General features: G+C 39.2%; 1 protein-coding gene across 1 annotated transcript; it reads right to left on the bottom strand.

The window, feature by feature from the left end:
* Positions 1 to 272: 272 nt before the first annotated feature.
* Positions 273 to 21,798, bottom strand: LOC129235217 (uncharacterized). Its single transcript, XM_054868923.1, has 4 exons — positions 21,669 to 21,798; positions 21,510 to 21,557; positions 18,863 to 19,096; positions 273 to 591 (listed from the first exon to the last, which is right to left on the bottom strand). The coding sequence occupies exons 1-4, from the start codon at positions 21,796 to 21,798 to the stop codon at positions 329 to 331; spliced, it is 675 nt and encodes a 224-aa protein (XP_054724898.1). The 3' UTR covers positions 273 to 328.
* Between the last annotated feature and the right edge of the window lie 772 nt (positions 21,799 to 22,570).

Genomic DNA, 22,570 nt, shown 5'->3' with positions numbered 1-22,570 from the left:
CTCGACTTTGCTTAAATATGAAATTCACCTCAGTTAAATTCTTTAACTTAAAGTGGGACAATAATTACTTTACTAGAAATGCGTCGTGATAACAGTTTGTTTTTCCATATTCAACAGTTGTATAGGCTACTGTTTTTCGATGAAAAATCTTTTATCCTTATAACACCTTTTAGTACACTCCGAAGTGTTCTCCTTGTGTATTTCGTAGGGTAAACCAATTACACGCTGCTTGAAGTTCGTAACATGATTGGTCATCGATGACCGACGAAATATCCTATCAGAGCTAAGTTTATATTTCCCAAAAGTCTCGGTGGGGAGGGGTTCTTCTCTAGTACACCCTGACTTCGCAGAGTATGGCCGAATACAACCTGTTCCACCTGGGGACGCCGTACGCCTTCACGTAGACGTATCTCCCTTCGAGGTGGGCGGGGCACTCGAAGTGGAGGAGTCGCCGGAAGAGGGCGTTGTTGAGCCTGGAGACGGATGCGCACTTGGAGCCGCTGCTGCTCGTCTCCAGCCTCGCCTTGTCCTCCACGTACACCGTCAGCTTCTCCAGGTTGTACAAGTACTCCCTGTACACGTTGTTCCGATCTGAAAGAGAAGCACGGGTTAGATAGTTTAATAGAGGGGAAAAAATTATATATAAATGCATTAACATATAAACTAAAGTTTATGAAATTTTACTATTATATGTAATGGAGGCAAAGCGCTACGTACGCAGCCCTCATCATTTTATGTTTCTATTCTATTTCTATTCAAGAGTCACAACTGACTACAACTGTATTTATGTCGAGGACTGCATACTAAGTGCCTTGCCTCCATTATTTTATATACCGATAGATGGCAGCACCACCACCGGATCCAACAGTTAATGAGAATTTTGAACTAATCCAGGAGCTAATAGCTACCTGAAATTAGCACCCCCCAGAGGTATCGTTTCACTTGGAGGACATGGAGACCACGAGCATATTTAACGTCGCCCAGTCCCCTTTAATGACGACGGTGGGTCTTCGACCATCGAGGTTCGAACCCGAGGCCCTCCGGCTCCGAATCCGACACTCTACCGATCGGGCTACCACGGCCCTCATTTTATGTTATGGGTATTAAACCCACGAAGAAGAAGAAGAAGGGTTAGATAGTTTTTTCTGCTGTTGGAAACGTAAATATCTGCCGGTGGCCGTGGTAGCCTGATCGGTAAGGCATTGGACTCGGGGCCGGAGGGCCTCGGGTTCGATCCCCGCTGGTCGAAGACCCACCGTCGTCATTAAAGGGGACTGGGCGACGTTAAATAGGCTCGTGGTCTCAATGTCCTCCAAGTGAAACGATACCTCTGGGGGTGCTAGCACCAGGTAGCTATTAGCTCCTGGTCTAGTTCTAAATTCTCATTAACTGTTCGATCCGGTGATGGTGCTGCCATCTATCGGTATATAAAATAATGGAGGCAAGGCACTTAGTATGCAGTCCTCGACATAAATACAGTTGTAGTCAGTTGTGACTCTTGAATAGAATAGAATAGAAATATCTGCCGCCAGCTCGGTTACTGTCAGGGTGTCCGCACATATGGAAAGTTAGGGAAAGTCATGGATTTTGAACATGATCGAAATTGGTCATGGAAAGTCATGGATTTTGAACATGATCGAAATTGGTCATGGAAAGTCATGGATTTCAGTGTAAAATGTCCAAAAGTCATGAAAACTGACTGTTGGTCATGGATTTATCCATGACTATCCATATATCCGCTCAGGACTATCGTATGTTTTCCCATTCCGGAGATTTTTTTTCGTATCATAGCTTTTCTACAATGTTTTAAAAAACATACATAAACAGTAGAAATAGCAGTTTGAAGTTTCTATATTTAATGGTAAGCTTGCTTTTGTACATTATAATTGAATAATTATACCGATCGTATTCAGATTTGTTACTAACTTATCTTTTGCCATGATATGGCTCTGGAATTAAGTATTTTGAAGTTTTTTTTCCTGTTTAATGTATGAATGCATTTACTAAATTTGTATTTTACAATTTCAAACTGCGCTTTGGGGAGGTAATGGGTTATTTTAGATTTTAAATGTTCTTAAATTCTCGTACTTATTTTTTGTCTCGATAAATTGTTGCATTTTTCATATACATATTTAGTTGAATATTTTCTGCTGCATTTGTTTAAATTTATTTACATAGCTGAGATAAAAAGGATATTTTCCTAAAACAAAGTTATACTGCTTTATAGTCTCTATTTATATTTATGCGCAATTTTGATGTCATTGTCAAATGAAGTAACTTGCGTAAGTCATGGATTTGAAGAACGTGAGTCATGGAAAGCTACGGGCAGAAGTCATGGAAAGTCATGGATTTCAAAACTCAAAAAGTAGCAGATACCCTGTACTGTCTATCCCAGACAGATGAGTCAAGGACGAAACGGCACTCTGGCTTTCAGGAGTTGCACGTGGTTCTGGCTTAGCATTGACTTAACCCCCTCCCGCTCGCTCCCGTGAAAATGCCGTGCTGGCGTTTCGACCTTCATTTCTCGTTCCCGTGATATTGCCGTGCTGGGGGTGTGCAGTATTAACGCGACGAAACTATTAAAATCAATTCATTTATTTTGCCCGGAATGCATTTTATTTCTCTCTTTATACACTAGATGGCAGCACCAGTCCATTTTAAATGTAATTGCAGAGATGAAGAAAGGAAATTTGGTACTAACTTACCAGATTGTGACGTTGGCCTCTGTATCTCAAGCTTTGAAATTTACCACACAAGAAAAATTTACTTATCTTTACTTCTATTACACAAAAGATTAATCAAGTTCTTTTTTAATGTTCAAGAGCCTTTTTTTTTTTTTTTTAAATTTTCGCTGCTTGCATGGGCTTGATTGTTGACTTTTCATAAAATTTTAAATTTTTTTAAAATTTCAATCTAGAAAATATTGAAAATGAAAAATTGAATGCACATGTTGTTCATACACTTATTTTTATATCATTTTCTTAAATGATCGTTTTCTTTTATGATCGTTTTCTTGAAAATTACCCGATCGCTAAGGGGCTAAGGGCGGTGACTTACCACAATTCTCTCCGGGGTTTGGAAGGCTTATTAACCCCCTTCAGTCGGAATTCTGAAATATTTGACCAAAAATGTTGATATTTGGTCCACAGTGTACTATGGTAAAGGATATCTTATAGGCAAATTTTTGAGTTTGTACGAAAAAAATTAAAAGAGTTATTGCACGTCCAATATTCCAAACTTATATTTTTGAAACCAATATTTCATATACATAAACGATAAAATACCAAACAAACTTCATTATAAAATGTTCTACAAACAATTATAAAACATAATATAAGCGTTTGAAACGATTAATTAAAGATTATATATTTTTAAAAAAGTCAGGAAAAAACCCTCGCTTTTCAGATGAAAATCCATGGTTGGAAAAACGAGCCACTCTCTATCTCTCAATCCTTATAAGTCAGTGTTGTCAATCCCAAAACGAAAAATTATTTCACAGATTATAATAAGCAGAGTGTAAAGAGTCAACTACAAAAAAAAAAAAAAAATCAACTAATTAAATCAATTATTAAATGATTAGCAGCTGTTTAAAGTGGTTGTCCGGTATACCGGACACCAGGTGTGAAGGGGTTAAAACAAATGTATTACCAATGCAGCAACAACTTTGACTTTACCGGAGAAAGAAATTGTACGTCCCAAATGTTCGATATGTGAACCTTTCGTGATGCTGCAAACGTTGAGTCTCAAGTCTAACTGTTGTTTCACTCGCAGTAGTATATCACGATCAATGGTAGCAAATGCGGCTGTGATCCTTCGGCATAAATCTTGTAAACCACGTGGCAACGTGATGCTCCGAACACATAACCTTCGATTACTCCCATAAAAAAATCGCGAGGAGTTAGGTCCGGAGAGTGCGATTTCCGTCGTCAGGATCTGGTCGAATCCAACGACCAGGAAGCTTGTTAATTCTGTCAGATAATAGAGGGATGCCCTTTCTTGTTGGAAAACGAACGACAGTGATCGCGACATATTACAACAAGAGACAGAAGAATTAGACTTGATATCAAGGAAGGTTCACATACCGAGCATTTGTGAAACAAAATTTGCTTCGTTACCTTGTCCGGTAAAGTGAACGTTGTTGGTGCATTGTTAATTTGTTGGTTAATCCCGAAGGGAACTCTGACAGATATATTTATTACATGAAATACACCGCCAGCTCAGTCAATTCCAGCCGAGGACTGCAGTTTTGTGCTTATCAGCACTCATCAGCCCGGCATAGGAAAGTGACTGAGCTGGAGGTGGAAAACCTCAAAGGAAGCCAAGAGTGCCAAACAACTTACTGAAGATATATTTATTCATTAAATTTGCGAAAGTACTTCAAGTGTTTGTTCCGTGGATTTAAGAAACTTTATTGACTGCATTGGGTCTGTTGGTTAACCTTTGGGTTGAATCTACAAGCTATTCAACACAGATGAAGGAGGGGCTCCCCAACTGAACTGAAGATACGTTTTCCCCCAGGGCCGGATTTAGTGGAGGGCAGGTGGGGCTACTGCCCCGGGGCCTCCACAACAAAGGGGCCCCCACAATAAATTTTTTACAAAATATCCTAACTTTCACGGGTGGAAAATATCGGATATATACATATATACCAAAATATTCGGATATATATCAAAGTATCGGATATTTTCGAAAACATGATGATCTTTTCGAACCCTGATTAGCGGCCTCCACTCCTTCGTTGCCCCGGGGCCTCCACACTTCCAAATCCGGCCCTGCTTTTCCCTGAACCTTGCACTGGTTGGGTGCTCCAGCTATCGTCGTGTCTTCTGGAACTGCGCCAAAAGTCCAGTTCCATTTCCCCCTTTTTTGCACTGCAGTCATATTTTTTACCATCTACGAAATGAGAAACTCATCAGCTTCACATACGTCAGAGAATGGCGAACCACCTACTCTGATGATCCGCCTTCTCTCCGTAAACAACACAATAAATTTTTACTCACAAATAAAAGAAATCCGATGAAAGCAAGGATGGTAATCGATCCCACTACCTCTTTACTGCATGGAGGCAGCTGCCAGAGCAGATGCTTCTGACCTCTCAGCCAACGAGGTCGCACCAATCACTATGGTTTCTGTTCTTAATATGGGTGAATCGTAGGATGCATTTGTTCATGCGTTTCCGGCTACCTATTCCTATTCCTATTCAGAGTCACAACTGACTACAACTGTATTTATATCGAGGACTGCATACTAAGTGCCTTGCCTCCATCATTTTATATACCGATAGATGGCAGCACTATCACCGGATCGAACAGTTAACGAGAATTTAGAACTAGACCAGGAGCTAATAGCTACCCCCAGAGGTATCGTTTCACTTGGAGGACATTGAGACCACGAGCCTATTTAACGTCGCCCAGTCCCCGTAATGACGACGGTGGGTCTTCGACCATCGAGGTTCGAACTCAGGACCCTCCGGCCCCGAATCCGTTACTCTACCGATCGGGCTACCACGACCCTTCTAGTTACCTAAAGTCCTAGTTTGGATACTAACGATGAGGAAAGACCGAGAAAGAGTCCATTGAGAAGGAATAAAAGTGGAGAGATTGAAGCCTTCAACTCTGGAAGCAATGATCTCAAGTCACGTGATACATTCGAAGGTAAAGTATTGGAAGAAATCAGGTTCCTTCCACTCGATTCACGTAAAGCATGTCTCCATTCGTCAAAATTAAACCGTGTGACTTGAGATCCTTGCCTCAGCAATTCCCAAGCCAATGATTAGGTTTGCTCCCTCCAGTTACTCAAGGAAGAGACCACGGCGTAACAGGAGGGGTCAGATTGCCACGTTTGGGAGCAGATAGAGCAGATTGGAATCATTCAGGAAAGGCCCTCCTTCTGCTAGTTGGATTGATGAAGGCTGACTGTGGCTAAGCATAATTTTCTTCACTAAATCGTATTAAACGTTCATTATTGTCACACAGCCTACTTCTTTCTGTCCCCTCCACTCCCTCACTAAAGCATCAATGATTTTTCAGGACCCCTCACAATGTTTCCCCTTTCCCGCCTGTTCCCTGAAAAAAAAAAAAAATTAATTTGAATTTTTGGCATCTCGAATTCAAATTATGTTTTTCGCAACCACGATCGTGTGCGTGTATGAATGCGCGTGTGTTTGTGTAGGCGCATGTGAGTGGGTGCGTGTGTGTGTGAGTGTATGTATGCATGTGTGTGCGTGTTGTGTATGCAGTGCTGTGCGTGTAGGCGTTCGCGCGTGTGTGTAGGCGTTCGTGTGTGTATGTGTGTGTGTTTAGGAGTATGTGTTTGTGTCTGTGCGCAGGCATGAATGTATGTGTGTGTAGGTGTATGTGTGTGTATGTGTTTGTGTGTGTGTATGTGTAGGTGTCTGTATGTATGCGTGTGTATATGTGTATAGGTGTATGTATGTGTATGTATGTGTGTGTGTGTCTGTGTGTGTGAGAGTGTGTGTGTGTAGGTGTGTGTATGTATGCGTGTGTGTGTAAAATATATACGCAACCTGGAGACGGCTTTCGCTAGAGGAGCAGCATCGTGAGGAACCGGTGCTGGCAGAGGGTGCTGGAGGGAAAATAAAATCATAGGAACGCCAAAAACAGTCAAGTGAGAACAATAAGCAATCGTGATTGCTCAAAAAAAAAAAAAAAAACTCGTTCCAAAAACAATTTTTTTTTCGCTTGCTACTTCGTTCGAACAGATCACGTGGTTCAGTATACAGCTCACTGTCTTTGGCAACGTAGCACAAGCAGATTCTGTGAAATCAACAAAACATACAAGGCCATGAAGAATAAACTGATGCAAGCTTCTCATCATCAAATTCTACTGAATAAGAGGTACGTACTTTAATTGATGCATGCTTTTGTCTTATTCCCCCCCCCCCCTTTTGATATTCAAATGCAGTGAGTACATTTTCTTAAGTGTAAAAGTCGGGTTTCTATTCAAAAACACTTAACTTACTGAAAATACCATGCCTTGCCTTCAATCTTCGAGTTGAAACGAACCATTGCCTTGGTCACTTGTCTGGTCGGTGCTATTTCTGTATTAGCTACCAGTTTGTTTGGCACTCTTGGCTTGCCGGGCTGAAGAGTGCTAATAAGCACGTAACTGCAGTCCTCGGCTGGAATGTCTGAGCTGGCGGGCGGTGTATTTCATGTACTTCTAAACTGTTTGTAAATGAATGTTCAAGAAAATGCCCGTCGTCTGTTTCAAACAGGGCCGTAATTAGACTTTTGTTTCTGTCAACCATAACATTTTTTGCGAACTCTACATGAAAATTATGTATTATACATGTAAATTATGAAATCCGTTATTTTAAAGAATACCTAGTTATTTCATGGAATAACTGATCGTGTCCGTTAAAATGTATAACTCTCTTGTATTTCATGGTTTAACTAGTTATTTCATGGAATAACGATCTGCAGTCCGTTAAAGTGTAAAGTAATCTATATTATAGACTAGCTGCGTTGCCCGGCTTTGCTCGGTCTACCTTGAAAAAAACCATTGCGTCAAGTGAAATATCTTCAATAACCAGGATTAAATGAAAGAAAAAAAACCATCATGCAAATTTTTCTCGCCAAACAATGACGACAGATACTAAAATACTTCTAAGGAATTAAAATAAAATGAGAAAGATGGATTTAAAAGGCGTAACCATGGAAACACAAAATAAAATAAGTTTCAGAATTGAAAATGAGAAAGATGGAAATAATGGATTCAAAAAGCGTTACCGTGGAAACGGAAAATAAAATGGTTAAAAACTTGAATAGAGAACAGGTTTTTGAACTTCATTTAATGCGCTTGTAACGTTTTTTCTAACGGAGAATTTATGTGAAAATTGGGCCTGAATTGGAATAAAAAAAGAACTATTCATCGAATTGTTTTCGAACTGGTCTGCAAACCTTCTCAGGACTTAAAGGAACAAACTGTGAAAATTTCAGCGCAATCGGCCGGGCAGTTCTCGAGTCTTGCGAGTTCAAACAAACAGACGCTTTTTGGACACTTCATTTTATACTACGTAGAGATCTTGCACGACAAATACATTTAGCTTCCACCTCAAACCACTTCCAAAAATGTTCGTCTAAAACCCAGTCTGTCATCAAAAAAATGTTTTTGTTTTAGAAATGATGTTCTTTGTCATTCCGAGTATCATTTTAGTAATCCTTGTTGTAACAAATGATATTATGGCTCATTTCCATAAATGCCATTTATACGCTGCATAAATGAGACAAATTGCTTCTTTTTCATTTTAAATTGTCAATCATTAGTTTATTTACAGAACACCTCTAGTTATTTCATTTTAAATAAGTTGTTTATTTTACACTTTAACTGTCTCTCATTTGTTAATTTATAGAATACCTAGTTATTTCATAGAATAACTAGTTAAAGTGTCAAATTAATAACATATTACTCACCTGAACCCCTTCAGACCGGTGTCCGGTATACCGGACAACCACTTTAAACAGCTGCTAATCATTTAATAATTGATTTAATTAGTTGTTTTTTTTTATAGTTGACTCTTTACATTCTGCTTATTATAATCTGTGAAATAATTTTTCGTTTTGGGATTGACAACACTGACATATAAGGATTGAGAGATAGAGAGTGGCTCATTTTTCCAACCATGGATTTTCATCTGAAAAGCGAGGTTTTTTTCCTGATTTTTTTAAAAAATATATATAATCTTTAATGAATCGTTTCAAACGCTTATATTATGTTTTATAATTGTTTGTAGAACATTTTATAATGAAGTTTGTTCGGTATTTTATCGTTCTTGTATATGAAATATTGATTTAAAAAATATAAGTCCGGAATATCGGACGTGCCATAACTCTTTTGATTTTTCTCCTAACAACTCAAAATTTTGTCTATAAGATACCCTTTACCATAGTACACTGTGTACCAAATATCAACATTTTTGGTTAAATATATCATAATTCCGACTGAAGGGGTTAACGGACACAATCAGTTATTTCATGTAATAACTAGGTATTCTATAAAATAACTGCATTATATACTTTAACGGTAACACATGTTACGTACACTACATAACTTCGGCCCCTGTTAAATATTTGAAGTCTCTTTGAAAACTCAAAAGCAGGATCGGATCTACAGTCGATCCTCCATATCTCGAACTTCCACATATCAAAATTTTCTGTATATCGAAATCACAGCAAATTTCCATGTTCATTACATAGAAAAATTGTTTCTATATATCGAAAAAAATCTCTATATATCGATTTTTTTTCGAGACATTCGTAGATTTTTTTTTTTTCCCACTTTAGACTGTCTCATGAAAAATGAAGGTTAGGGGAGAAAATTATGTTCACTAAAGGTTGCTACGAAACTCATAAGGAATCTGGGTTTGAGGGGTGTGTAGATAGGTCGTTGTTTCGTTCTGGAATTCTTAAATTCCCTCAAGTTTATTTCAAATATCTTAGTTGTAACCAGTAACATTGTAAAATCAGTTTCAAGTCATCTCTTTTGTCTGTTTGATTATCGTTCATAGTCGTTTTAGCTGCAGTAAAAATCATTCAAGTTAAGTAGATTAATTTTTGAGCAATCACGCTTGCTTATTGTTCTCATTTTGAATTCCTATCATTTTATTTTCCCACCAGCACCACCGTCGCGTCGACCGGCCTCACGATGCTGCTCCTCTTGCGAAAACTGTCTCCAGGTTGCGTCCATATCCTACACACACACGCATACACACACATACACACACTCATGCCTGCGCACAGACACAAACACACACTCCTACACACACACACACACGCATACACACACTCATGCCTGCGCACAGACACAAACACACACTCCTACACACACACACACGCATACACACGCCTACACACACATACACACACTCATGCCTGCGCACAGACACAAACACACACTCCTACATACACACACACGCATACACACGCCTACACACACATACACACACTCATGCCTGCGCACAGACACAAACACACACTCCTACATACACACACACGCCTACACACACTCCTACATACACACACACGCATACACACGCCTACACACACACATACACACACTCATGCCTGCGCACAGACACAAACACACACTCCTACATACACACACACGCGTACACACACAGCACTGCATGCACAACACGCACACACATGCATACATACACACAAACACACACGCGCATTCATACACACACACGCTCGTGACTGCGAAAAACATAATTTGAATTCAAGATGCCAAAAATTCAAATTAATATAATTTTTCTCTCGATTTGTCAAAACGAAAATCCCCTAATCATCAAGTTGAATTGCCGAAGAATGAAGATGCATGAAGGCGCAAAAATGTAATTTCTGTTATTTTTTTAATTATTAACTTTCATTTAATCCGATGTTCGTATAAATTAGAAATTCTGTTTCATAGACGAAAATTAGCTATAATTTTAATGTTTTAGGAGATTTTTAGGATAAAATAAAATCGTTTCTTTATATCGAAATTTCTATATATCGAATTTTTTTCCGGCAATATGCTACTTCGATATATGGAGGTCCGACTGTACTTAGGGCGGGGGAGCCCACTTTACTGAAGGGGGCCCGTGGATCTCAGTGGCTTAGAAATCCAGTTAGCAGTGAGGGGCCCTGCTGATTTTTTTGCAGGGGGACCCAAAACTTGTAGATCTGGTCTACTCAAAAGGATAGATGCGTGTACTCATGTACACGCATTCGAATTAATACTTCAAAATCCATATTTTATGAATCATAAATTGTGTTAACAATGGAGTTTGGCATTTTCAAATTTATAATTTTGCTGCGTTTGTAGCAGTATTCAAAATAAAAGAAAAACGCTGCATTGTTTTGTAAGAAATGGTGTTCGCAATGACTGCCACAAAATTTGTGCTGTAGATAAATCACTGAAGTTGTACACTCCTTCAACAATAACTATTTAAATTTTACAAATTAAATTGAAAAAATATAAATGAAATAGCAGTAATATTTTTCCCAGCAAAAAAATTACAGTAAAACTCATTTTTTGGTTCTGAAAAATTTCGAAGCGAAGTTTAAACCCTAAAAACTCACGCTTTAACTACGGCTCTGGTTTTAAATGTGAGAAGAACTTTAGGGTCAAGTTTTTGTTCTAAACACTTATAATCAGGTTCGTCATTCGGGTCCTTGACAACAGCCTCCCTGACTTTTCAAAATCAATGTCAATCAAAGCCTGTAAGTTGGCGGGATTTTTTGCTGTTTTTGTGAGTATACAAACAAGTTCCCTTTCCCCCCCCCCCCCCCGCCCGGGAAAATTCGAATTGACGGGCCCTCTTATCCTAGACTGAATGAAATGATCCTCGTTGTGAACTGTGCAAAGACTCGTAGACCATTCAATTTTCCAACTGTTAGTAAAATAAGAACTTACAACGTCAAATAACGCAAATTGCCGATTACTGCAGACACTTCGTTGCATGCTGCATGTGTACCCGCACGGCTTTGCCCGTAATAGAAAAATTAAATGGTCTTTTGGTTCGCTTGTATATTTACAAATAATGTATGGTGAATTTTCTCGCCAATTGGCTCGTGCCCACGTTACGGTTCCACGTAATGATAATTTCGTAATTGACTCGTCCATCTTATGATAATTTTGTTCTTGAAATTGGAATAGAAAGAGAACCACATCGAATTTTCGAAACATCGCTTCGAGGTGCACACACGCATGCTACAGACTAACTTTGTGCCACATTTCATGAAACTCGGTCTAACGGTCTAGGCGCTGTGCGCGTCACAGACATACTGACAGAGAGACTTACAGCTTCATTGTCAGTAAAGATAAAGATGGATTAAGTCACCTTATTAAAACAGGTTGTAAATGGTATCTATTGTTGCATAGTTAAAATGCAACAACAAGTTTAGTTTTTATAGTAGTTATAAGTTTATATGCAACCTACAAAATTTTCCAGGGGGGCGGGCGGGGCAAAGTGTTTATGTGTTACATTAATTTTGTATAGGAGGGGGGGGGGGGGGGAATAACAACAAAGTATGTACAAATGTGCCAAATTTAATTATGCTTCTGAAATCCAGTGTGTGTGTCTGGGGGGGGGGGGTTCAGAATTTGGCTTCCACACAGCATAAAATCGCAATTTTTGGACTTCACTCTGGCGCTGAACGGCATCTTGTCTCAGGGCCGGATTTAGGGGAGGGCAGACGGGGTTACTGCCCCGGGGCCTCCACAACAAAGTGGGCCCCACAATAAAATTTTTACAAAATATCCTAACTTTCACGGGTCGAAAATATCGGATATACAGTGAAATCCCGTTACAACGAACTTCAAGGGACCGCAAATTTTGTCGTTGTAACGGAAATTTCGTTGTAACGGAATTCAAACAATGTATTAGATATTAAATCGGGACCGAAAATTTATTTCGTTAAAACGGAAATTTCGTTGCATTGGTATTCGTTGTAACGGAATTTCACTGTATACATATTTTTCAAAATATGCGGATATATATCAAAGTATCGGATATTTTCGAAAATAGGATGAGCTCTTGGAACCCTGATTAGGGGCCTCCACCCTTTGGTTGCCCCGGGGCCTCCACGCTTCCAAATCCGGCCCTGGGTCCAAATTAACAACTTTGGACCCCCACTGCAGCCGAACTTCGAGCGTTTCTCATTGCTGATTTAGATTCGTGCAGATTTTTTGGATTTTTCAATGTGCGTCACAGACTGCCGGGACCTTAAGAGTCATTACGATTAAAACTGATTTTGCAACTTATAAAAATAATGGGACGCCTGATCTTTACTAATAATAAAGCTGAAATCTCTCTGTCCGGAGGATGTCTGTCTGTCAGGATCTCAGTGACACGCATAGCGCCTAGACCGTTCGGCCGATTTTCACGAAATTCGGCACAAAGTTAGTTTGTAGCATGGGGGTGTGCACCTCGAAGCGGTTTTTTCGAAAATTCGATGTGGTTCTCTTTCCATTCGAATTTTAAGAACAAAACTATCATAAGTAGATTACGAAATTATCATAACGTGGAACCGTAACATGGGCACAAGCCAATGGGCGAGAAAGTTCACCATACATTATTTGTAAATATGCAGGCGAACCAAAAGACCTTTTAATTTTTCTATTACGGGCAAAGCCGTGCGGGTGCCACTAGTTTTAGAAATAAATGAAATGCGGCTTCCTAGTCCGTTTATAACATAGAAGGATGGGGATGCAGTAAACTTCCGATGATACGCGGAATAAGGTGGCACGGTAACCGCGGATAATCCGAATTATAGGTAAATAAAAAAAACGACGTTGGTGTATACAATAGCTAAAAAATAGGAATAAAACTCGCGCATACAGAAAAGTTGTAGCTAAAAACAATAATATTGATTGTTTAAAAATATATGGAAAAGCTAAAAACAAACAATAAAATAATTATAAGTCACCACCGTTGAAAAAAAAAATTGATTCGTATAATCCGAGCCACGGATAATCCGACCGCCGATAATCGGGAGTTTACTGTAGTTAATTAATTTTTGTATTTATTTTTACGTTTATTGTCTTGTTTCTGAGCAAACAAGCAGCGTGGACATTCGATCTACCTTCTGTTTCGGAGAAAATGTTGGAAGTTGAAGTCGCGATAAAAGATCAAATTCGAAAAAAATTAAAACCCTTCCTCCATAAAAAAAAAAAAAAAAAGTTTATTCCGTTTTGAAAATCACAAGATTAGCGAATACGGGCGCTCTCTCCACAGAAGAGAGATTGTTCTCTTTTGGAATGACGGTAATAGTTCAGCGAAGACCTGCGATTTTCGCCACGAAAGGGAGATTGGTTACAACACAGTAGAGTCCCGAAAACTCGGCCCTGTGTGTAAACCAGCCGAGTCAAGAGAACGAGGCCACAGAGTGGCAAAGCGAAGAAGCCCTGCGCGGAAAGTATGTTGCGCGCGCATTCCCTGCATTTTGACCATCTCGGCCACTTTCCAGGCCCCCATGAGCAGGGGCGGATCCAGAAATTTTTGTAAGGGCGGTCAAGTTTCAATGACTTCAGCATGTTGTACCTCCAAAAATAATGGTGCACCCCCTCATGTGGAACGGAGCACCCCTTCCCCAAATGAGATCAAAACTCTTTCAAATGGCACCCCCACCCCTCAAATTTGTCGATACCTCCGCCATGGATCATACTCCTTCTTTTGAAAATGAGCAAAAAACTCAAAATAGCAATAGCCCAGTAATCCAATTCAGCCAATCCATTGAACTATGACTCGCTTCCTAACAGAAGCAAGAAAGTAAAAAAAAAAGTTAACATTGATTCCTGTACTAAATTTTCGGATCTGAAAAATAGAGGTTTAACATCAATCATAGTAAAATTCTTATCACGGGGGGGGTCGGCTGACCTTTTGACCTTCCCCTGCCCATGAGGCCGAGTTTTCTGGACTCTACCTTCGTTCTTTCGTTTCGTGCAGGGTCAAGTAAGAAGAACTGAGCTCGGTAACAACTTATGCCGATGCAATTCCTCCAGTTGTTTGCTATTTCGATTCAATGTGCGGGGTCGATCTAGAAATTCTTTCGCAGACCAGACTCATCGTGAGAAAAAACACGTTAATCTGGTGTTTTATATCCTTCACCAGAATGGAGGCTGGATAAGTCTAGGACCACGCATTTAGTTTTCCCTTTTCTGAGAAATACTCGAAATTAGATCTTCGAAATAGCTGAATTCTATCCGGAGCTGGACATTTTGTTGCGCAAATAACCTTCTCCGTTAGGTGTGAGATGATGCCTGCGACACTATAGCGGACATTTTCCAACTAGTGATGTTTCGGATATCCGTATCCGTGGATATCCGAGGAAAAATAAGGATCTGTATCCGTATCCGTAACTTTTTTGACGGATCTTTTCTATTCTAAAAATTCTTAAATATTTAAATAAAAGACTTAAATTCCAGTAAAATTAGGTTTTATTCCCTATTTAAATTATAAAGTATCATTTCGGAAGCCAACTTTTTTTTTTAATTTTAGTTTAATATTAGTTTTTGTTATTTATTTGGGTGTTTCTGTTATTCTTCATTTTGGTTTTTTCTCGGCATCCTTCAAAAAAAGTGAGACAAAATTCACCGTTTACTGTTTGTAAAGGTGTTCCCGCCGTTGTTATTCCGTCGGTCGGAGTCATTTGGGTGGAATGGGTCGGCGCTGCAATTGTGCTGAAATAAAATGCGAAACATTATTTCTAGCCTATCCAGTAAGCAGTTTTACACTCCTGCTCTTGCTTCGTACATCATAACATCTACCGAGAAAGTTAGAAATAAGTTTTCACATTCTTATTTAATCATTAATGCAGCGCCGACCCCATTCCTTCGAACTCTCCTGCAATTTTAACGGATATTTCCTTAAAGAGTAAATCATAGTCTTTAATATATTTTCACCGTAAATGATAATTTTTTGAAGAAACAGTGCTATTATTATGACGGGAACACCTTCGGTAATAAATTTTACACATGGATACTTGAATTGGGCAAAAAAAAAAAAAAAGAGATCCGTATCCGTATCTGCGTATCTTGACACTAATGATCCGGGCCCGGATCCGTATCTGCGGATCTACTTTTTTAACGATACGGCACATCACTATTTCCAACCACCCCGTCAAAGCAGTTTGAAACCTCAGACAGCAGAAGGAAAATATTTTTACGCATTTTGCCAACATCGTCTGACTGTTGTAAACAGGGGTGCATTTCCCGCCAAGCGATCCCCGTACGTAAGGGAAATTAAGTAGGTCAAAGGGGAGGCATTACTGAGCAAAGAGCTGAGAGCCACGGACGATGGGCTCTCGAAGTTCACAAATATCTTTTTTACTAATAATAAAGCTGAAAGTCTCTCTGTCTGGATCTCTGTGACGCGCACAGCTCCTAGCCGATTTTCGCGAAATTTTGCACAAAGTTAGTTTGTATAGCATGGGCACCTCGAAGCGATGTTTCGAAAATTCGATTTTGTTCTTTTTCTATTCTAATTTTAAGAACATTTTCACGAGCAAAATTATCATAAGATGGGCGAATAAATGACCAAGTTATCATGACGAGGAAACGTAACATGGGTACAAGCCAATTGGCGAGAAAATCCCCATACATTTTTTGTAAGTATACAGGCGAGCCAAAAGACCTTTTAATTTTCTACTACGGGCAAAGCCGTGCGGGTACCACTAGTATATAGTATTTGTACAACAATCATAATAGGTCGAATGAGACGAATCCAAAAGTTTTCTTTGATAAATTTAATGGCGACTGTAAAAAGGATAAAGATTCAGTTTCACTCGCTGTCCGCGGACCACATGAAAATCCTTTTAATTTTGAAGACCTTTTAATTTTCTACTACGGGCAAAGTCGTGCGAGTACCACTAGTGTAACATAAAAACATTGTAAAATAGCTGTTCTACAAACAAATATAAAACATAATATAAGCGTTTGAAACGATTAATTTAAGATTATATATTTTTAAAAAAATCAGGAAAAAAACCTCGCTTTTCAGATGAAAATCCATGGTTGGGAAAATGAGCCACTCTCTATCTCTCAATCCTTATACGTCAGTATTGTCAATCCCAAAACCAAAAATTATTTCACAGATTATAATAAGTAGAATGTCAAGAGTCAACTACAATATATATATATATATATATATATATATATATATATATATATATATATATATATATATATATTAATTTGAATTTTTGGCATCTAGAACTCAAATTATGTTTTTCGCAATCACGAGCGTGTGTGTGTATGAATGCGCGAGTGTATTTGTGTAGGCACATGTGTGTGTGTGTATGCATGCATGTGTGTGCGTGTTGTGTATGCAGTGCTGTGTGTAGGATATGGACGCAACCTGGAGGCATATGTGTTTGTGTCTGTGTGCAGGCATGAGTGTGTGTATGTGTGTGTGTGCAGGAGTATGTGCTTGTGTCTGAGCGCAGGCATGAGCGTGTGTATGTGTGGATATGCGTGTGTGTGTAGGATATGGACGCAACCTGGAGACGGTTTTCGCAAGAAGAGCAGCATCGTGAGTAGCCGGTCGACGGTGGTGCTGTCAGAGGGTGCTGGTGGGAAAATGAAATGATAGGAATTCGAAACACTCAAGTGAGAACAATAAGCAATCGTGATTGCTCAAAAAAACCAACTAATTAAATCAATTATTAAATGATTAGCAGCTGTTTAAAGTGTATGTTCGGTATACCGGACAGCAGATCTAAAGGGCAGTGGCGCACACAAGGGAGGGGTCCCAGGGGCCCGAACCCCTCCCATAGGTATTGCTTTTTACCCCCGATTGATTGCAATTCTATGTATTTTGTACGTAGAATAATTTCAAACAAAGGTAAAATAATTTCAGTTTGTTAAAAGGTTTTTAAAAATATTGTGCATTTTTTCCTATCAGAAGCAAAATGGTGATTACAAATGAATACACTGTAATAAGTATGTTTTTAGCTTTGTAATTACAGATTGAAATGAGATTCTAGGAACTTGAATGAATTTTATAATTATTAGAGAAGTAAAAGCGTAAATTATTTTACTCTCTGGTTATTTAAGTATTTTCATTAAATAATGCAAAATATTTATTCAATAGTTTATTTTTTACTGTTTTTCGTTTTCGGGATTTCTTTGACGGCGTTTTGAAGTATGATATGAGGATGAAACTTTCGACCTTGGACCCTCCCCTTGCAAAATTCCTGTGTGAGCCACTGCTGAAGGGGTTAATTTCCTACTACGGGCAAAGCCGTGCGGGGTACCACCAGTGTAACATAAAAACATTGTAAAATAGCTGTAAATAAAGGGCGTCCCAAAATGAACGCAAGATTTGAATTTGCCACCATTTTTGCTGTGAATTGTTGGCAGCCACGGAAAAAGAACCATTTGACAGCTGGGAGTTTAGGCTTAGTAAAAATGGAGTGTTATGCTATTGTAACGGATTCGGTGCGACTTCCACTTTCTTGAAATGAAGACACAGTTCTTGATAAAAGCACAGGAAATTTATTTACACTATGTACAGGAAAGATCGTCAACAACTGCTAAATTATTCATCAGCAATTAAGCAATTATCACACAACACCGTAAACTCAACGTTTACACACGTATTTACTTCCAAATACGAAAACAACACAGCGAAATGCCTCGCAATAAACAGAGCAAAAATGCTCTCCGTTCGAAATATCAATCGAAACTCCACTGTTTATCCATCGCTAACGGCTTATATAGACACCGAAAAGAAATTTCTCAAATATTCCACACGCTTCTGTAAAGTAGTAGACCGTAATCAAATTTTATCAATGAACAAAAAGGAAATAGGGGTCGTATACTTTAGCCATATGAAAAGAGGTTGTATATTCATTACGGGAAACTATTTACAGGTTACGTTCCTACAATAATTACTATTTACAGGATTTGTAACACTATTATACAGCCAGCGAAACAATTCAATCACTGCAGGAGGAATTTCCTGTTCGTGTACTCTTTCGTTTCGGTGATAGGAATTGTACCCTAGATCATGTGATTTTACATCATTATGGGGTTATTTGAAGTCAAACGTCTATGTCAGCAATCCCACAACCACCTCATTGCGATATCGAGCGCCAATAACAGTAAACTGCTCGACCCGCCCAAACTTTCATTACTTTTCAAATAATTGTTCGATAATGAAAATGCATTGTAGAATCGAAAACGCTCCATTTGTAATAACCCTAGACCCTCAGCTGCCAAATCGTCCTTTTTTCAAGATTGCCCACAATTTATTGCAAAAATGGCGGCAGATTCAAATTTTGCGTTAATTTTGGGCACCCTTTATGAGATGTACTCTTCGATTCTCGGAGAGATGAAAAGGTTCGGGACTCACCCTCACCTCTCCCCTGCCAGGTGACGACGACGACCCCCCGGACGTTCTTTCTGGCCCCCAGGTCGACCATCCAGACGGGGTGGTCGACGTAGTAGTTGTCGAGGATGGCGCATCTGCGCAGGTGCGTGTCCTCGTCCCCGTCGACCGCGAACGACGAGTGCCCGTCCTTCCAGCCCGTCCACGTGTGTCGCTTGTCGTTCACCCACGTCTCACGCTTGTAGGCCAGGTTCTCCACTGGAACACAAAACAAGTTTTAGAACACCACATTCTGCGCGTCGTGGGTGTAATATAATACTTGTTTACGCTATTTGGCCATACTGATTTTACCTAAATTAATTGGCAACAATAGCTTTTGTTCTTTTGTCATTTTATGTTTCAAGAAAGCTTAGTTAATTTATCTAGCTTGGTTTTCAGTAAATAAAAGCTTTATTCTTTAAGCCATACTTACGTTGTAATGATTATTTATAACAATTTTATTTACTGAAAACCAAGCTACATAAATTAACTAAGCTTTCTTCAAACATAAAATGACAAAAGAACAAAAGCCAATTAATTTAGTTAAAATCAGTATGGCCAAATAGCGTAAACAAGTATTATATTACAGTGGGGTGCACACAAAAGTGTGGTAACGGGGAAGAAATTAAATAAGTAGCAATCCAAAGACCATTGTAGAACAAATTGTTTGCCCTCGTGTCCCCGTTAGTGAAATATGAGATCTCAAAGCCTGCCGAAATTTTAAAAAAATTCGGCAGATTTAAAGACTTGGCGAGAGTTTTAAGAAAAGCGTCAAATTTACAGAGTTAACGAGAGTTTTCCAGCAAAGTGCCAGATTTAAAGACTTGGCAAGAGTTTTAATAAAAGCGCCAAATTTAAAGATTTGGTGAGAATTTTAAAAAATCACAAAATGGTAAACACTTCGCAAGATTTTCAAAAAAAAAAAAAACCCCCGCAAAATTTAAAGATTTGGCGAGACTTTTAGAAAAGCACCAAATTTGGCGAGTCTCTGGCGCTTATATAAGCGCCAGCTTTAAAGATTTGGCGATAATTTGAAGGAAAAAAAAAAAACAATTTTATGGTGATTGGAAACGTCCTTACCTCGATTTTTAGATGAATGTAGACGGTGATATTGCGCGACCAGTTTCTCGCCAAGTCATAAAATTTGGCGCTTTTCTTAAATTTTCGACTGACTTTAAAATGCTTATGCCTAACTTTTTCTAGTAATTTTATAGCCTCGGTTGTTTTTTGAAATTCGAAGGAAGTAAATGTACTCCAGGGGTATTTTTCACAGGCTTTCGAATGGCCCTAAAATCGGATTGGTTCGAACAATTATTTCGGGCAGAAGGAGCCATTTAACGCCATTTTCGGGACCTTAAATTAAAATCCGAACGGTTCGATACTTTTTTAGTGTTCGAAAACCCCCTGCGTTCCTTCTCGGGGGGCCGAGTACCTCCCTACCAAAGTTAATCGAGATCCGACGTGGATGTTTATAGGGAACATACAAACATGTATATATTCTCTGTTTTGTTTATACAGATTACTCCATTCGTGTGGTTAACTGGTAAGGAAATAAATCTCCACTTTGGCAACCATATTCATGGTTGCCATGGACACTTTCGGCCCCGGAAAAAAAACCTTTTTTTTTATCGCATTCCGGTTTTTTGCGGGGTATATGTGGATTTTTTCTCCTCCTACTTGCTTCTGGGAGCAAAGCGGAGTTTTACCCAGAATGCATTGCGCGAAACGAGTTCGTCTACTAGCCGCTAAGGATCCTGGGTAAAAATCGCTTTCTGTCGCACAATGGGAACCCTCTTTTTAAATAGAAACGGGGAATTTTTCGATCGGTTTTTTGCAGAGCGGAGATTTACCGGGTCGAAAAGTGTGTTGTGAACGCGGCTACTGGGTTGAATAAGGAAGTTGCAACCTATTAAATGTTCATATTTTGGCTATTGGATATTGTTAATTGACCCTCAAAACTAAAAAATTCACCATCGCTGAATTTTAAAACACCGTGATTGATTTTTAATGAATTTTTAGAAATTCACGCGCAAAAGTGCGCTCTTCTGAAACGTCACGAGCTTACGTCACAGTGCACTAGTGGGCAGCCTTCCGCCGAAGATCCCTTGTTTTCGCTACGGACATTTTGAGCGCGCTGATATTTTTATTTTTTAGAAATTCAATAACCCTTTTGAGCACACTATGGAGGCCGGATTCGTTAAAGCACAATCTAATAATCTTCCTCAAGTAACATTAATTATGGTATCCGAATATTTCCGAAAGGATGAGAGGTTTAATGTTCCAGAAACGCGAGGAGTTTAACAACAAAGGTAAGCCTTATGTTTTGTCTTCGAAGCCAACTCCACTTCCTTCGGCTTCTCCCGCGGCGGAAGAGCGCATGACGTCACTTCCTGTGCCATTTGACGTCACAATCGCTTGAAACTTTAAAAATTAATTTAAAAAAAACTACTTATCGTATCGCAAAAATTTTTTCACTTATGATGTTCATACATGTTACTCTATCATATAAAAATGAAATTGAAAAACCGAAAACTTCCCTATTGCTGTTAGGATTGGCGAAATAAATTAAAATTTGGCGAGATGCCTCCAGTAAGATTTACATTAATGTGAATTAAATTGAAAATAAACTTACCACATTCAGAATCTGTATGCACCCGGAAAAATCCTTGACCACATTCGCCTGTTTAAGAACAATAAGAAAAATTATATATTTTTTAAACTTGCCATTTCTTCTTCAACGAGAAAGATAACACATATACAAAATGTCTACAATCTATCAAGGAACGCCTACCTTTGAGCTGACAGCCAATGAGACCCAATCGCATGCTGACGCGCCCTCTCCACGTCACCGGATGCACTCTGACGTAACGGGCCGTGAATGGTTGGTTGAAGTAATGGCGCCGTTCCGTGTTTTTGTCCATGTTTGCACCAAATTCCTAAAAATTTAAAATTATAGTTAGTGCCGTAAAAAGGGGCAACATTGCTCCTCTAGAGATGACATTGTTCTAGAGACGTCACGAGAAAATTCGTTGTAATTAACTCGGGGGTCGCCAAAATGGATGTTTCGGGTGTCTGTACGTTCCTAGGCATATATCCACGTGTGGTCGGGTTGAAAAATAAACTCAACGTTCATTTGGGGGTGAGCAAAATGGAAATGAAGGCCGATTTTTGAGTGAAATTTTTTTCGCGAATACAATGCTTCCTTTTTTTGTAAAAGGAAGTAAAAATAGTGATTTTATATTATTTGTAAATATACAGGCGAACCCAAAGACCTTTAATTTTTCTATTACGGGTGAAGCCGTGCGGGTACCACTAGTGAGAAAATAAAGGAGCCCTTTTGCATACCCCCCCCTCTCCTCAAAATGGCATCCTGTCTCGATGGCACAGAGAATCTTGATGCCACCAGATGGCAGGAAACCATCTGGTAGACCGGAGAGAAATTCCCTCTTCTTCAGTTTCACGTCCAAATTGAGCAAGTGGAGATAGCTGATGACGCCATCTCGCGAAGGAGTTAACAGTGTCCCGTTTCACGGACTATGAAGGCCTATCTGCTAGGCGTCCCTTTACAAAATATGCTCAATTTCATGGGGATCGGGGAAAACTGCCTTTATCCTCATATATACTACTAGCATTCCCGCACCCGGCATTGCTCGGGTAATGGAATTAGCAGGGGATAACAGTGCTTGGTGCACC

Source organism: Uloborus diversus, chromosome 2 (genome assembly GCF_026930045.1).
Source record: "Uloborus diversus isolate 005 chromosome 2, Udiv.v.3.1, whole genome shotgun sequence".
Lineage (NCBI taxonomy): Eukaryota > Metazoa > Arthropoda > Arachnida > Araneae > Uloboridae > Uloborus > Uloborus diversus.
This window is presented reverse-complemented; position numbering and strand designations above follow the sequence as displayed.

Coding starts and splice junctions, on each gene's coding strand:
- LOC129235217 (XM_054868923.1), bottom strand. CDS start 21,798: ATGGACAAAAACACGGAACGGCGCCATTACTTCAACCAACCATTCACG. Junction 21,558..21,668: donor CATTGGCTGTCAGCTCAAAG/GTAGGCGTTCCT, acceptor GTTCTTAAACAG/GCGAATGTGGTCAAGGATTT. Junction 19,097..21,509: donor GCATACAGATTCTGAATGTG/GTAAGTTTATTT, acceptor TTTGTGTTCCAG/TGGAGAACCTGGCCTACAAG.